This window comes from Pristis pectinata, chromosome 8 (assembly GCF_009764475.1).
Source record: "Pristis pectinata isolate sPriPec2 chromosome 8, sPriPec2.1.pri, whole genome shotgun sequence".
Classification (NCBI taxonomy): domain Eukaryota; kingdom Metazoa; phylum Chordata; class Chondrichthyes; order Rhinopristiformes; family Pristidae; genus Pristis; species Pristis pectinata.
The window spans coordinates 51,299,673-51,314,629 of NC_067412.1; the positions used below are offsets into that span (position 1 = coordinate 51,299,673).

The 14,957-nt window shown below is 39.8% G+C and overlaps 1 protein-coding gene across 7 annotated transcripts in view; it reads right to left on the minus strand.

The window, feature by feature from the left end:
• The window catches only part of klhl13 (kelch-like family member 13), a 177,674-nt gene that overhangs the window by 17,406 nt on the left and 145,311 nt on the right, over positions 1 to 14,957 (minus strand). For all 7 annotated transcript variants that reach the window (XM_052022019.1, XM_052022020.1, XM_052022021.1 and 4 more), the window contains 3 exons: positions 10,509 to 10,641; positions 9,366 to 9,562; positions 7,692 to 8,487 (listed from right to left, as the gene is read on the minus strand). In XM_052022019.1, the coding sequence (XP_051877979.1) occupies positions 7,692 to 8,487; positions 9,366 to 9,562; positions 10,509 to 10,641 (1,126 nt within the window). The remainder of the gene's footprint in view (positions 1 to 7,691; positions 8,488 to 9,365; positions 9,563 to 10,508; positions 10,642 to 14,957) is intronic.

Here is a 14,957-nt window from a genome sequence, read left to right on the forward strand (position 1 = left end):
AATCTTATTCATCACATTTTGCACTTAGATGCGTGGATTCTAAACCCATCTTTCTTTTCCTCATAGTCCTACAGGCAGAGTCTCCCTAAATCTATTCCCATCTGATACTATGATGCATGCTTCTTTACTCTTTTCCATGGGTTCCATACTTTAGGAAAGATGTAAATGTTTTAGTTGGTGTGTAGAAAAGATTTACTGAAATCATTCCCGAGATGAGGGATAAGGAACTTTATTTACGTATATGGATTGGAGAAGCTGAGGTTTTTGCCTTGGAACTGAGGGGTTTCAGAGAGGGCTGGATTGAGCTATTTAAAATCGAGGGAGGGAGGGAGGGAGGGAGGGAGGGAGGGATGGATGGAGGGATGGATGGATGGATGGATGGATAGATAGATAGATAGATAGATAGAGGGAAATATTCTTACTGGTGGAAGGGTCAAGAACTACTGGACAATGAAAAAAAGCATACTGGCTAAAGAACCAAATATGATACAAGGATTTTTTTTCTTCTTGTGCAACTAGTGGCTTGGATCTGAAAATTCACTGCTGTGGTCATACTGGTGGCACTTTCAATTATAGTATTCAAACTGGAGCTGGATAAGTATCTCAAAGGGGGAGTTTGCAGGACAATGGGGAAAGGACAGAGGAATGGGACCAGTTTGTTTGCTTTTACATATACCCAGTATAGACTCAACAAGCTGAATAGCCTCCTTCCATGTTGTAACCTCTCTGCCATTCTGTAATACCCATTCCTTTGTGCACCTTATTGCTCTTTTGCTGTGTGTTGGTTTCAGTACCCCTGCCACTTTGGGTTAAACTTTCCCCCATGCACACCAAGGTGAATCTCCCTTGGACATTGGTCCCAGTTTTGGGGTGTTAACCCATCCATTTTGAACCTCCTGTGCAAGAATTGGTTCCAATGCACCATTATGATCTCCCCTCTTCAGGGCCATTCCTTATTCACACTTTAATCTGCCTGATCTTCCTGTTTCTGTTCTTGCTGGCATGCTGCATTCAGCGTATTTCGGAGATTACTATCTTTGAGAGCCTACCCTTGAACTTCCTCACTAACTCCTGAAAGTCGGATTGCAGAGCCTCTATTCCTGTCATTGGTACCTATGTATGCTATTTCCCTTCCACAGAATACACTCCTTTCTTCTTAGTGATTTCCTTTACTTTAGCAACCAGGTAGCATTGCAAGGCTCTTGTTGATGCTTTGAGAAATTGATCACTGCTGAATCCCATATGGCTGCTATATTTCTAAGCTGCATTTCCCCTGTACAGTTATTTGCTCTATGGCACCATGCTCTGGACATCAGACCAGGGTGTCATCACCTCCAAAAGTTTCTACTGCCATCAGTTTGAGAGTGGGACTTCCTGCTAATTCTGGGAATTTGATCCAGGGATTACCCAGTCTTCTCAGTGCCCGGCAATGACTTCAGTGCCATTCAAGCTTACAAATCCCAGTTAGGTGTAGGCAATTCCTGTACACATGGTTCCTTAGGATTCATGAAACATCCTGAAGTTCCCACAAGACATCCATACACAAGAAACCACATATTTTTGCTCCTTTCCCTTTTTAGATATGTTAATTGAATAGATAATACATTAGCCTGATTGAATTACACCTAAATATTCTTTAACATTAGCTTCAAAGTTTAAGCCAGTGTTATTTCTCTATTACTTTAATAATTTTAAAAATACCCAAAGTAGCATCTCAACCTTGCTTTATCAAATTCCTTTGCTCACCAATTCTATACATTTGGCAGAAGTTTGCTATGTTCCAAGCACTCTTTGCATTAGCAGAAGTCATATAGTTCTTTACCATCAGCAGCCCAAGTGTGACTAAGCTTTAAGGTAATTTCAGGTAATGGGTACAATGCTGACTGCCTACGTTAGACATCCTAATTACAAAAGTGCTGTCTTTGTAATCTTTCTTTCAATTACTTTAAATATGTACGCACATCGTGGGAAAAAGGTTCCTCCGATTCCTTCAATTTAGGGCACTTAGTGACACTGGAGATCAGGCATCAATTTCTGCATCCTGAAATAAAGATTTATTGACTGGCAACCTGCATGTGTAGACTCACTGAGGATTGAAACATTGATAACACTCTGAGAATCACAAAAGACCACTCCTCTCAATTCTCCGTCAACCAGAAGACAATGTCCCTTATGGTTCAAAAGGTTAGGGCCCATGGGTTCCAGGGCAAGTTGGCAAACTGGATCCAAAACTGGCTTGGCAATAGGAGACAGAGTGCAATGGCACAGAGTTGTTTTTGTGACTGGATGCCTGTGACTGGTAGTGTCCCACAAGGATCAGTGCTGGGATCCTTTATGTTTGTAATGTACGCAAATGATTTGGATGTGAATGTGGATGTTTGTGGATGACACTAAGATTGGCAGAGTTGTTGATAGTGTGGAAGGTAGTCTAAGGGTGCAGAGAGCTATTGATGTGTTGGTGAAATAGGCTATAAATTGGCAGATGGAATTTAATCAAGACAAATGTAAGGTGATGCATCTTGGAAGCACTACTGAGGATAGGGCAGGTACCATGAATGGTAGGGTCTTAAGAAACACAGGGATCTTGGAGTATGTCTAAAGATCCTTGAAGGTGGCAACACAGGTGGGTAGGAAGGAATATGGGATACTGGCTTTCATCAGTCAGGGCATTGAATACAGAAGTAAGGAAGTTATGCTCCAACGTCATAAAACGTTGGTTAAACCTCAACTTCAGAGAATGAAGGGGTATGGACCATGTACAGGCAGAAGGGATTAGGTGTCATTAGCTTAATTAGTTCGGCACAACATCGAAGGCTGAAGGACCTGTTCCTGTGCTGTAATGTTCTATGTTCCACGTACTACATGTATTTCACTAAAATATAGAAAGGATGTGGATACACAAGAGACTGCAGATGCTGGAATCAAGAAGCTGGAGGAATTCAGCGGGGCGAACAGCATCTGTGGAGGGGAATGAACAGTCGACTTTTTGGGTCGAGATCCTTCATCTGAACCAGATGAACAGTCTCAAGCCAAAATGTTGACTGCCCATTTCCCTCCACAAATGCTGCCTGACCTGCTGAATTACTCCAGCTTCTTGTTTTTTTTTTGCTTTAGGGAGAATGTGACAGCACTGGAGAAGGTGCAGAGGAGATTCACCAGGATTTTGCCTGGGATGGAGCAGTTCAGTTATGAGGAGAGACCGGAGAAGTTTGTTCTGTTCTCCCTGGAGAGAACGAAGTTAAGAGGGGACATGATTGAGATATCTAAAACTATGAGGGGTAAAGATGGGGGAAGAGTTTCCAGCAGCCTACCCTATCAGACAGAAGGGACATAGATTTAGGGTAGGGGTAAGAAGACTTACAGGGGATATGAGGGGGACCTTTTTCACTCAGAGAGTGTAAAGTACCTGGAATGCACTGCCCGAGACAGTGGTTGATGCTGGGTCACTGACAGCATTTAAAAAGTGTCTAGACGAGCACTTGAATCACTTCGGCATAGAGGACTATGGGCCAAGTGCTGGGAGATGGAATTAATAGGGAAAGGTGCCCACTGGTTGGTGTGAACATGTCAAGCCGAATGGTCTGCTTCTATTCTGTATGATTCTATAACCTCTAATGACAAATCCTTTCTGTAGAGACATCTGCCTTGACTCTTGATAACAGGAAGCAACCTTTCTGAAATGACATAAATTTCTAAATCAACAATCATCACAAAACTGAGCAAAGCTGCTCATTGACAAAAGATAGATGCAAACTAACAGCTCCAAATTTTGTTACTGACCTAAAAATAATACAAGAGTATAATGAGCAATGTGGGAAAATGCAAACAAAATTCAATGAAAAATGGATTCATAAGACAGTACAGATATTCTTTAAAGGGTAACCTGATTATAGCAATTATGCTCGATGAATAGGAATTTCAAATATTAGAAACATTTCTTTTGAAAACTATTCTTTGAAGAGTAAGGATTCCTTAATGTCACTTTGAATTGTCACTATGCAAAAAATTTGCTACCATCTTGACTTTGACAATGTAAGAAATACTGTAACTGATTAATATAAAGTTCACAAAATGAATGAGAGAGATCTATTGGCCCATTTTAATTCTACACTCTTCCAGCTATCTGATGGATTGCTATAAGAGTTGCAGTGACCCAATCCTTTATTTCCATCTTCCTTTATTGTCTTGGGTGGATTCCCCATCTCTCATGTTTGCCGCTCACGTCATTTTCATTTCTCCTCTCCCAAAGTTCATCCAAAGGAGTCACCAATGTAGTGAAGCATCAACAGAAGACTACTTGAATACCAAGCAATGCTATAGAGATAGTCAAATTTTTGTCAATCAGCAGATTTGATTAAAGCTCAATTCCTGCCAAATCCAGTACTGAATGGTGGGCAATTAAACAACAGGGCTAAGCAGCTCCAAAATGTTTCCATCCTTGGAAATGACAGAATTCTGCATAAGAATGCAGTAAAACAAATGTTCTGCAACAACCTTTAGCTAAAAGTGCCAATTACGTGAATCACCTCAGCTCCTTTCTGAGGACAATGCATCACAATCGATTCACTCTACCAGATATCAAGTACCCGCTGAGCATACTGAATATAGCAACAGTGAAGTACCTCAAAATGTCCTAGTTGAAAATCTGTGTTCCAGAAATAATCACAGCTCTAGCCAAGGTGCTCCAGCACAGTTATAACTCTTGGCATCGACCCTATAAAATGGAATATTGCCCAGACACCTCCAATTCATAAAAAAATAAGGCAAATTCGATGTTGAAATTTATCACTCTTTCAGCCTACAGTCCATTTTCAACAAAGTGATGGAAGAGCTTGTTGAAGGTGCTACCAAGTTACAATAATTTATCAATGACTTGCTCACTGACACTTTGCTTGGGTTTCCCAAGAACAAGATGTTCAATTGCATTGCCATCAATGAGTCATCTACCATTAACATTCTGGAAGAGGGTCACTATTGTGTGGAAAAGTAGCCAGCCCTGTAATATAATTACAGATGTTACAAGGGCAGGTCAGAGGTGTGGTATTCTGCAACAAGTGATTGACCTCCTGACTCCCACCATCTACAAGGCGTATGATGGAAATATTACAGAATATTCTTAACCTGGGTGAACACAGGTCCAGCAACTTTCAAGAAGTTGACACCATCCAGGACAAATCAGGTCACTTAATAGAGACCTAATTTCCACACAAAAGAGTATGTATCTCCACCTTCAGCATGTCATGGCTGCAGTGTGCACCATCAGCAGACTGCACAACAACAACAAGGTTATGAGAACTTGCAGCTTTTCTTCAAAGCCACTCCTTCCTGACTTGGACACATATCACTGTTCTTTCAATTTCTAACCTAACAACTTTTTAAAAATTCATTCAAGGCTTCACAGGCTGAGCTAGCATTTAATTGCCCATTCCTAATTGCCCTTGAGAAGGTGGTGGTGACCTTCTCGAAACGCTACAGTCCTTGGAGTGTCGGTTTTACTCACAATGCTGTTGGGAGAGAATTTCAGGATTTTGACCCAGTGATGGTGAAGGAATGGATATATACTTCCAAGTTAGGAGGGTGTGTGGCTTAGAAGGACAACTTCCAGGTGGTGGTGTTCCCATGGTTTTGCTGCCCTTGTCCTTCCTGCTGGTAGAGGTGGTAGTTTTGGCAGGTGCTGTCAATGGAGTCTTGGTAAGTTGCTGCAGTGCATCCTGTAGATGGTACAGACTGCCACTACTGTGCATTGGTGGTGAAATGACTGAATGGGAGCGAATGGGGTGCCTATCAAGTGGGCTGCAACATCCTATAGCGTTGAGCTTCTTGAGTGTCGTTGATGCTGCACTCATCCAGGCAAGTGGAGAGTACGCCATTACACTTCTGATGAGCTTTGTAGAAGGTGGACAGGCTTTGGGGAGTTTGGAAGTGAGTTACTCGCCACAGGAATCCTGGTATCTCACCTGCTCTTGTAATCACATTGCATACAAGGTTAATTCAGTTCAGTTTCTGGTCAATGGTAACCCCCAGGATATTGATAGTGGGGGATTCAGTGGTGGTAATGCTATTAAATGTCTGGGGATGATAGCTGGATTTTTTTCTTGTTGGATATTATCTTTCCAGGTACTTTCACTGCTCAGGCTGCAGTGGTTCAACAAGAGAGTTCACCAACATCTTCTCAAAGGAATTATAGATAGATTTCAAATACTGGCCTTGTCAGCAAACCCAAATTCATGTATGAAGAGAAAAAAAACCTTTACGCTAATTCTGTATTCTGTTTCAAATCAACCCTCAGGTTCTCCTAATTTTATTTAATTTAATATCTCATATCCCTCTGTAAAATCACGTCACAGGTGATCCAAGCTTCTACAGATTCAATCGTACTCAATATCAAAGGTTGGACTCAGGACACCAAAGTGTTGTCTGCAGTGCTTTATCTTGTGCCAGAAATTGACATGGTGGATTGACCGGGACACGTTTATTCATGGCTTCATCTAACTCTAATTCTACTGATATGGCTACAGAGTTCAACTTTTCATTGGCTTTAATGAGTCCTGCTCTGCACGGTGGAGTGTCAAATCTATTAAACAAATCTCAAAATACTCTGCAGTATATTCTGCCGTACATAGAGCTTTCAGGAATATCATTGGATAGTAATAATCCATGCAACTCATTTATGATAGGACATCGTTTCCTAAGTGGGATGATTCATAGTTGTAAAGAACCATGTGGTAATATATCCAGAGTTTTGAGTAATTTGCAGCAATGTATAGCTTCTAGTTTGAGAAGAAAACATATGAATAAACCATTACACTGAAACACTACAGGCATATTTTCCTTTCCTGGATCTACTGGATTAGAATTGCTAGGACTTCGCTAATTCAACATAATGAAGACTAGACTAGTCATACTGCCTACACTTATCATGGGTATTGCTCAAAATGGACAAATGGCAATAACCATTTGCCGTTCTTACTGAATTTAATTAAGGAGCAGCATTTATAAGACCCATTATGCACACTGAATATTTTTAATAATTCAGTAACTTTTTCAAATTCAGAAAGCCTGATTAAGCAGTTAAACTCCTCTATACAAGCCTTTATCTGGTTTTAAAGGTCATAAGAACAGTTGACGGAATCCACCCTGATTGTCTACTTTCTGAATGCCTCAGGTAACATCAGCTGATGTTGATTTCAGGTAGTATCTATTTGTTCTTTCCTAAATACAATTTATCCATCTGTGGTTTGGTTTGGTTTATTATTATTGTTATGTGTACCAAAATACAATGAAAAGCTTTCGTTCGCATGACATCTACGTAGATCATGCCATACATATGTACACTGAGGTAGCAAAAATGAAAACAATGCAGAATAGTGTTGTAGTTACAGAGAAAGTGCAGTGCAGGTAAACAAATAATAACCATAAAATAAATTGTGACCTGATTTTGGATCAATTTAATAATTTGAAGTTAGATTAGGGATTGAAGATCCTTATAATGACACCAACCTAATGGGTTTAGTGTTCACCCCACAGAGTGGGCAAACAATGGAGCCTGTATGTGCTATGGAGACTTTAGTGGTATTGTGTAGTGTTTTCTCTTCTGCTTTAATAGGACAGCTATTGAAAAAAGGAATTTCTTTATAAGGTAATTGATATCTATTGGTTTTAAAAATCCCAATAAGAAAAAAAATACTTACCCAATTCTCCAGCTGCATTTCTACCACCGACTGCATAAAGGTGTCCTTTTAGAGCACTTAAGTGGAAGAAAGTACGCTTTTCATTTAAAGATGCTACTTGCATCCATTTATTGTACCGAGGGTCATATCTGAAGACGGTGTCAACTGCTGTCTTTCCTTTTGTATCATAATTGCTCTGCCCACCTACAACGTAAAGGAAGTTTCCAATCACTGCAATGCCATGCTGGTATCTCGGTGCATCCATAGGAGCTAATGATTTCCACTCATGGGCCTTTTCATCATACAATCTTAGCTCTTTGCTCACAACCAGCTGTTGCCTCAGCACTCCACCCAAGGTTACTAAGTGTGTGTTATCTGAGCGGATACAGGTTCTCTCAGACTGCATAACAGGCTGCATGTAGGGCATCATCTGATAGTTACTGGCTTCCAATAATAGATTGACACAAATATTGTCCGTTCTCATGAAATCCACTGTTTGAACATGATTAATTAATTCCTGCGGTGACATTAGCGGAAACCTAACGTTCTTCATTATCTTTGAGGCAAAATCCATCCGTGTGTCCTCGTATCTCAGCCAACGGCAGGCAGACTTGAAAAGTTCAAGTTCAGTGCAATTTTTGAGGCTGTTGCTTGAAAGCACAAAGGCAAGCCTCTCAAAAGGGAGTTTCATAAATTCACCAGTACTTAGCAGTGCTGGGAAATTCTTCAGAATGAAGTTATTTACATATTTATCTACTTCTGTCAAGTTATAGGTATTGGCGATTCTTCCAACCTCAACGCAATTTTCAAGTGAAACCTGGGGGAGAAAATTAAATATATTACGTCTTATATCTCTGATTTGAAGATTAGTTTCGAGTACTTTTATAAAAATTCTAATCAAATTGAAGGAGGGTAGTACTGAGAAATGAAAACACATCCCATTTCAGCCATCAGTTTTCCCCAGGGTACACACAGCAGAATTATGATGTACTGCAGCAATGCAGTTCAGTTTCAATCAGTGAAAATACTTACCAACCTTAAAAACTGCAGGAGACATTTATTATTTTCTCCTGAAGCCATCCACTAGAATCTTTCTGAACAATACATGCAATACACTTGCTAATTCTTAGCATATTAAGGACAGCTATGTACTGTAGCCTGAGCGAATGAGGTAAAACTATCAGACTCCAATTTGGAAGCTGTTTCATTCAGCAGGTTTTCAGAACCAAGATCTCATAGATAAAAGGCTAACTAATTTTTAAAAAAAGAACTTGAAATAACTAGGTTTGGAATGCAGATCATTTCCAGAGTTCAGATTGAATTCTGAAGCATTATATATTGAAGAGATAAAATTAGTTATTCTTAAAAATTTTCATAAATAAAAGTGAATATAATAAATATAAAACAAAAACTTGTGATCACCTCTATTTCTTAGAAATGATAAGTAAAAACCATTTGAATTCAGTAATGGATAGATCTTTGATTTACCAGAAGTGAATGCGGCAAAGTGATTGGTGGCTTGCAAAATACAAATAACTAACATCAAAAGCTGACTAATTTTACTTTCTCTAAATTCATAGTGTAACTGCAGGAAATAGCTTAATAATCAATCTGGTAACAAATATTAACATTAAGTATAATAAGCGAATGCACACTGGATGTTTTAACAATGAAAAATATTAAATACAAACTTACCCCTGATATAAGGAATACTTTACAGAAATCCAGGACAGGTAAAATCTGCAGAAAGCTAGCTGCTTCCAAAGTATCCTGGAGATTGTCCATGTTCAGGGAGAGCTTTGCAGTATAAATAAAATCAATTATTTTCTTAAGCCCTATCCGATTTACTCCATGAAGTTTAATGCACATCAGGTCCTGCTCCTTCATTCCACCTGACCACAAGAAAGAAAAGGAACCTTGGGTTGGTGATCACTTAAATACAAAAGCAAACAAGTAGAAGTTTCTCGGGAGACAGAAATGAGCGATTGGCCCATTTTAACTGCATGAAATATTGAAACAGTGAATAAAATCATCAACAACAACAACAGCAATACTTATGTCTGTAATCTTCCAATGCTTCAACCCATTTGTACTACGGCTTAGGAAACATTTTTATACCATGAAAAAGATATAGTTAAATACAAACTGATTTCTTAAGTGGCTCAGCAGTCAGAAATCAGTGCTGACAAAAGTCAAACCATATGATTACACAGAACTTTCAAGGTGATTGGATAAAAACAACACACTGTTTGAATTGGGAAGGGGAGATTGGGGATTGGTGGAGGAAAAGTAGTAGAGGAATCTGAGATATGGGGGTGGGCAGATTCTGGAGTGAATTGCAGGAAGTAAGCTGACGTGCAAACATACTCTTCAATGCCTTCATTAGGTAACCCCCTTTCCCATCTTCAATGCTTTTGCGAGAATCAAATGTTTAAAAACACTTTCCAAACATTTTTCTTTAAATGTCCAAGAGAAGTTTCTTGCAAAAAAACAAACCGCTGAAGGAACTCAGTGAATCAGGCAGCATCCATGAAACAGAGCAATGGTCAACTTTTTGGGGTGAAACCCTGCTCTGCAGTCTCTTATGTCTCCAAGTTTCCTGCAGATTTGTTAACAGCAGTCTTCTGGAAATCAATCTTCAATTCCTGCTGACTCCAGAAAAATCTTGGTGGTTTGAGAACCTTCAAAATGCTTGAATGCCCTGCAACTAGCACACCACTGTTCTTTGGAGAAACTACTATGAAGGGAAATGATTTTCAGTACTTTCAGGAGAAGGCTCAGAGCATATGTACAGTTATCAAGTGATTTCACAAAAACTAAGATATTTTTCTGGTTTACCTGTGAACATTGCCTTAAAATAGTCACTGGCGGAAGCCATCATTGCTCTATGGACTGGAAATACTTCATCACCGTCTCCTGGCATCAAGGTAACATCACAAAGTAAACCTTCAATTCGGAGTTGGTCAAATCCCTACAAAGTAGATATTTCAAAATCAGGTTACAAGTTGTAAACAATAAATTTAAAAACTCTCTGCCCCATCAGTACCAACTGAAAATGCCAGGGAAAAATGTCAGTTTAGCTTAACTGGTATCCCCTAAACAGTTTGAGTAGGAAAGTTTTAAGTTCAACTTCTACTACAGAGACTTGAGCATAAAACTCTTCAGTGCCTTAGTGAAGGGAACTGAACTGACAGGGATACTGTTACTCTGGATGACGTGTTATACTGAGGACCCATCCTTCGTCTCCAGTGGACAGTTGCTCAGAAAAGCAGGGATCTTTTCCATGGCTTATTGACCAACGTTTATTCCTCAATCATCCTCACAAAACTATCATTTTGTCATTATTACATTAGTGATATTACATTATTACATTAGAGTTTGGTGTGTACAAATTGTGATGTTTCCTACCTTACAATGAATACAGTTCAAGCACCTCATTAGTTGTAAAGCACGTTGACATGACCTAAGGCAATATTTAAGAACAAAAGGGAACAGAAGTAGGTATAAACCATTCAGTTTCTTTTACCTGCTCTGCCGTCCAGTAGGGTCAGAGTTCATCCTGTAGCTCCGCATTACTTTCCTGCGCTAACCCCAATCTCTCACTTCTGTTACGGACTCAGTGAAAGTCCCTTTAAGATAGAGGGTGTGTGTGTATGTGTGTGTGGGGCGTGCTTACGTCAATAGAAGATAAAGGACGTAATGACGTTGTTGAAGAAGTAAGAAGAAGAAGAAGGAGAGAGAGAGAAGGGAGAGAGACACCAGCCTGCTTGTTTTCTCTATCGATGGATGAGAAACAATAACTGTGTTTGCCACTGAAATCCATGTATGGAAGTTGGAAGTAATCCGGTGGAGTTCACTTTGTTGCTGACCTGTAGAAGGAAACGGGTATTTGTGTGTGGACGACCACGGTTCGGATGCTTTTCGGGGTGAGGAAGTCACTACCGAGTAAACACTGGAGTGTCGTTTGGGTTCCATCGTGGAACATTTGGATTTCGTATGTACTCTCTCTATGTTTTTCTACATCTACATCTTATCTTCAGACAACGGTGGTTGTTGAAGAAGCCCTTGCTCATGTTTCACCTTATGGCTTGCGGAACTGAACTTTAAGAACCATTCCGGAACTGGGAGTTTTGGACTTTGTCACACACACACACGAAGAGTTTAGTTTTGGGGTTAACGTTCGAGGTTTAACATTCTTGAATTCTAACATACTAACATTTTTTTTAACTTTTATTTTACGTATTATCATAAGTAGTGATTAATAAAATAGTTTTTAACACTGAATCATGCTCAGTGTGTTTCTTTTGTTGCTGGTTTGTGACACTTCACTTAGTCTCTGAAAATCTATCACTCTCTATCTTGGATGAATTCAGTGAAGGATCGACCATTGCCCTCCAAAGAATTCTTCTCATGCCCTGAATAACTGAATCCTTAGTTTGAGATTGTGACCCCTGGTTCTAGCACACTAACCAGGGGAAACAGCAACCCCACATTTATCCTATCAAGACCTAGAAGAGTTTTGTACGTTGCGATGAGAATACCTCATTCTTCTAAACAAGAGAAAGTGGCCCAATGTTCTTGTACAATAAGCCCACCACCCAAGGAATCAATCTTGCTAACCTTTGGTGTGCCCTAACTATTGCAACTACATCCTTAAGAAGGGAGACAAGACCTGTAAGCAATACTCTCATAGTCTCAACAAGCCCCTATGTAATTTCAGTATGACTTCCCTATTCTTATACTCAAATCCTCTTTCAATAAAGCCCAATGTAATGTTTGCCTTCCTAACTGCTTGTTCTGTCTTGCACATTAATTGCCAGTGATTTGTATACAAGGACACTCGAGTCCCTCTGAACACGAAACCATTTACCTCATGGGCCATTAAGTAGGACAGACTACATCAGACATAAAGGTTATGGGCTTGGACAAATCTTAAATATACAGCTGTAGAGATATGGCAGTAGAGTGGCAAAGTTACCAGTACACAGGAAACCAAACCGTTGATCTAGAGATACAAGGCTGAATCTCATAACAGCAAACTAAGTCTATATCCTATCGAATTTAGAAGAATGAAAGATGAAATGTCATTGAAACAAGCAGAACTCTTCCAGGAGTTGATGAGGTAGATGTGGGAATGATATTTTCCTCAGCTAGGGCATCTAGAACCAGGGGTCTTAATCTCAACATAAAAGGTCAGCTCTTCAGGAGAGCTATGAAGGTTTTGTTGCTGACTTATTCAAGACAGAGACTAATAGATTTTTAGATATTAGCGGAAGCAAGGAATATTAAGTTCATATAAAGAGCGGTGTGAAGATAAAAGATCAGCCATGATCTTACTGAATGGTAGAGCAGACGCGAACCTGAGTAGTCTTCTCCTGCTTCTAGCTCCATTAGTTTCAGACTTAAGTTCCTCACTCCCAACTGGTGTGTGAAATTCACACTGGACTACGTTATCTGATTGGATACCTGCGCATGACTTCTTGATACTTTCCAGTTACAATGTGTGCTCCTACACTGTCCAGCGAGTCTGCAGAATGTCAACTGAGCACAGCAGGCCGGACCCACACCACATGCTGTGCCACTCCATGTTCATCAGTGCACAGGGAGGTCACTTGACCAGCTCTTGCACCTGTTGATGACATCACTTCCTTTATTTCACAGGCGATTGACAAACCCGAGGTGACATCTCTTAGTCAGATTATTTCTTAGGGGTGGGGATGGCTATATACTGAGAAATGTCTTTTTGTGGGGGGGGGGGGGGAGGAGGTTGGGGTTTCCATGTGAAGGAAGCTGGACTATGAAAAATTACATAAGAAACAAATTACCATCATCTTGTGTTTTTATTTTATTGTTTGTCTACAATGCCTCTGTCTTGCTGGCTAATATTTTGAGCAAACCATATGGGTAATGTTCACTTAATTCACTTCCCATCATAACCATTTCTCCATTCCTCACCTCAGAGTTCCAGACTGAGCCAGCAACTCTGAGAAAACTCAAGAACCAACTCAGCTAGAGGTTTCTTGCCATTCAGTTGTATCACGGTATTTCAGCAGAGCAGAGTCACTAAATAGTGGGGGCTGCCTGACAACAAAGGCTGGGAGTTTCCACCTCCCAGCAGCGTTGAGAGGACTGGCTTCATTGGTGGGCAGGCAATCAAAAAATGGACAAGCTGGCAATCAGCAGTACACTGCTAATCTGTCCATCTTCTGATCAGAAATAAAGGTAAGTACCAGCAGTTATTCCTGTATCCACTAGTTGGATGATCAGGCCTGTTATCTCTCTTCCAAGAGGATCATTTATTTGTACTTGTGGGAACAATTTTATTTTTCAATGTAAAGTCTTTCAGATATTAACAGGCAATTGTCATTCTGGTAACTGTAATGTTTCAATTTAAATTGTAAAGTGAGTCTCAAACTCAAGTATATATTTTAAGCAAGTAGGCATCAAAGACTACATACATCCATGGTGTTGCTTACATCATATGAACTTCTTCTTACCTTGCTTCATTTCACCTTAGTTGCATGCTAAGCCATTCTCCCCAGGAAACCAAACTTCTGCTTAAAGGCTCAGCTACCCCATGCAGAAATGGGTTCCATATTCTAACCATTCTCAGAAGTAGACTCATACAACTACTGATGGTCTAAGTGTTCATAACACAAGAGACGAATCAATATTTTCTTCAGAAATTTTCCAACAAGATTTTGCAGGAATAGGACATTATTTGTACCAGATTCTTCTGTGCATGATCTATATCGTGCCATTAATGTGCTTAGGTTTCAATTTCAGCAACTACATCAGAAGCAGGAAACTAAGAATTGCTGGAATTGTATATTTAAGGTCAACTTCAAGACCACAACAGTTTAATCCTGTGCCCAGCAGTATTGACTTGTGCTTAATTGTGCCATTCCGTTATATCATTATATTTATTAATGCTTGAACCAAAGAGATAATTTCAGATATCACTTTCTGAGAAAGCTTCAATGTCATTGGTCATTCACAGAAATAAAAACCAGCTTATGCTCTCACTGTAACTGGACTCCAAATTTCATGTTAGATTTTAGTGAGTAACAGCCACTTCCACTTCAATATTAGTCTAAAACACATTTACTCTATATAAGCAAGGACATGGTTGAAAACAAATGTAAAGATCTTTTCCTGAATTGAAGTGGCTTTGCTTTTGACACAGGCTTCAGAACAAAACTCAGTACAGATGAAAAGCAAAGGTGGTAGATAGCGCATGGGATCTTGACAGCTTGAAGTCCACTGTGAGCGTAGCAGACCATGAAT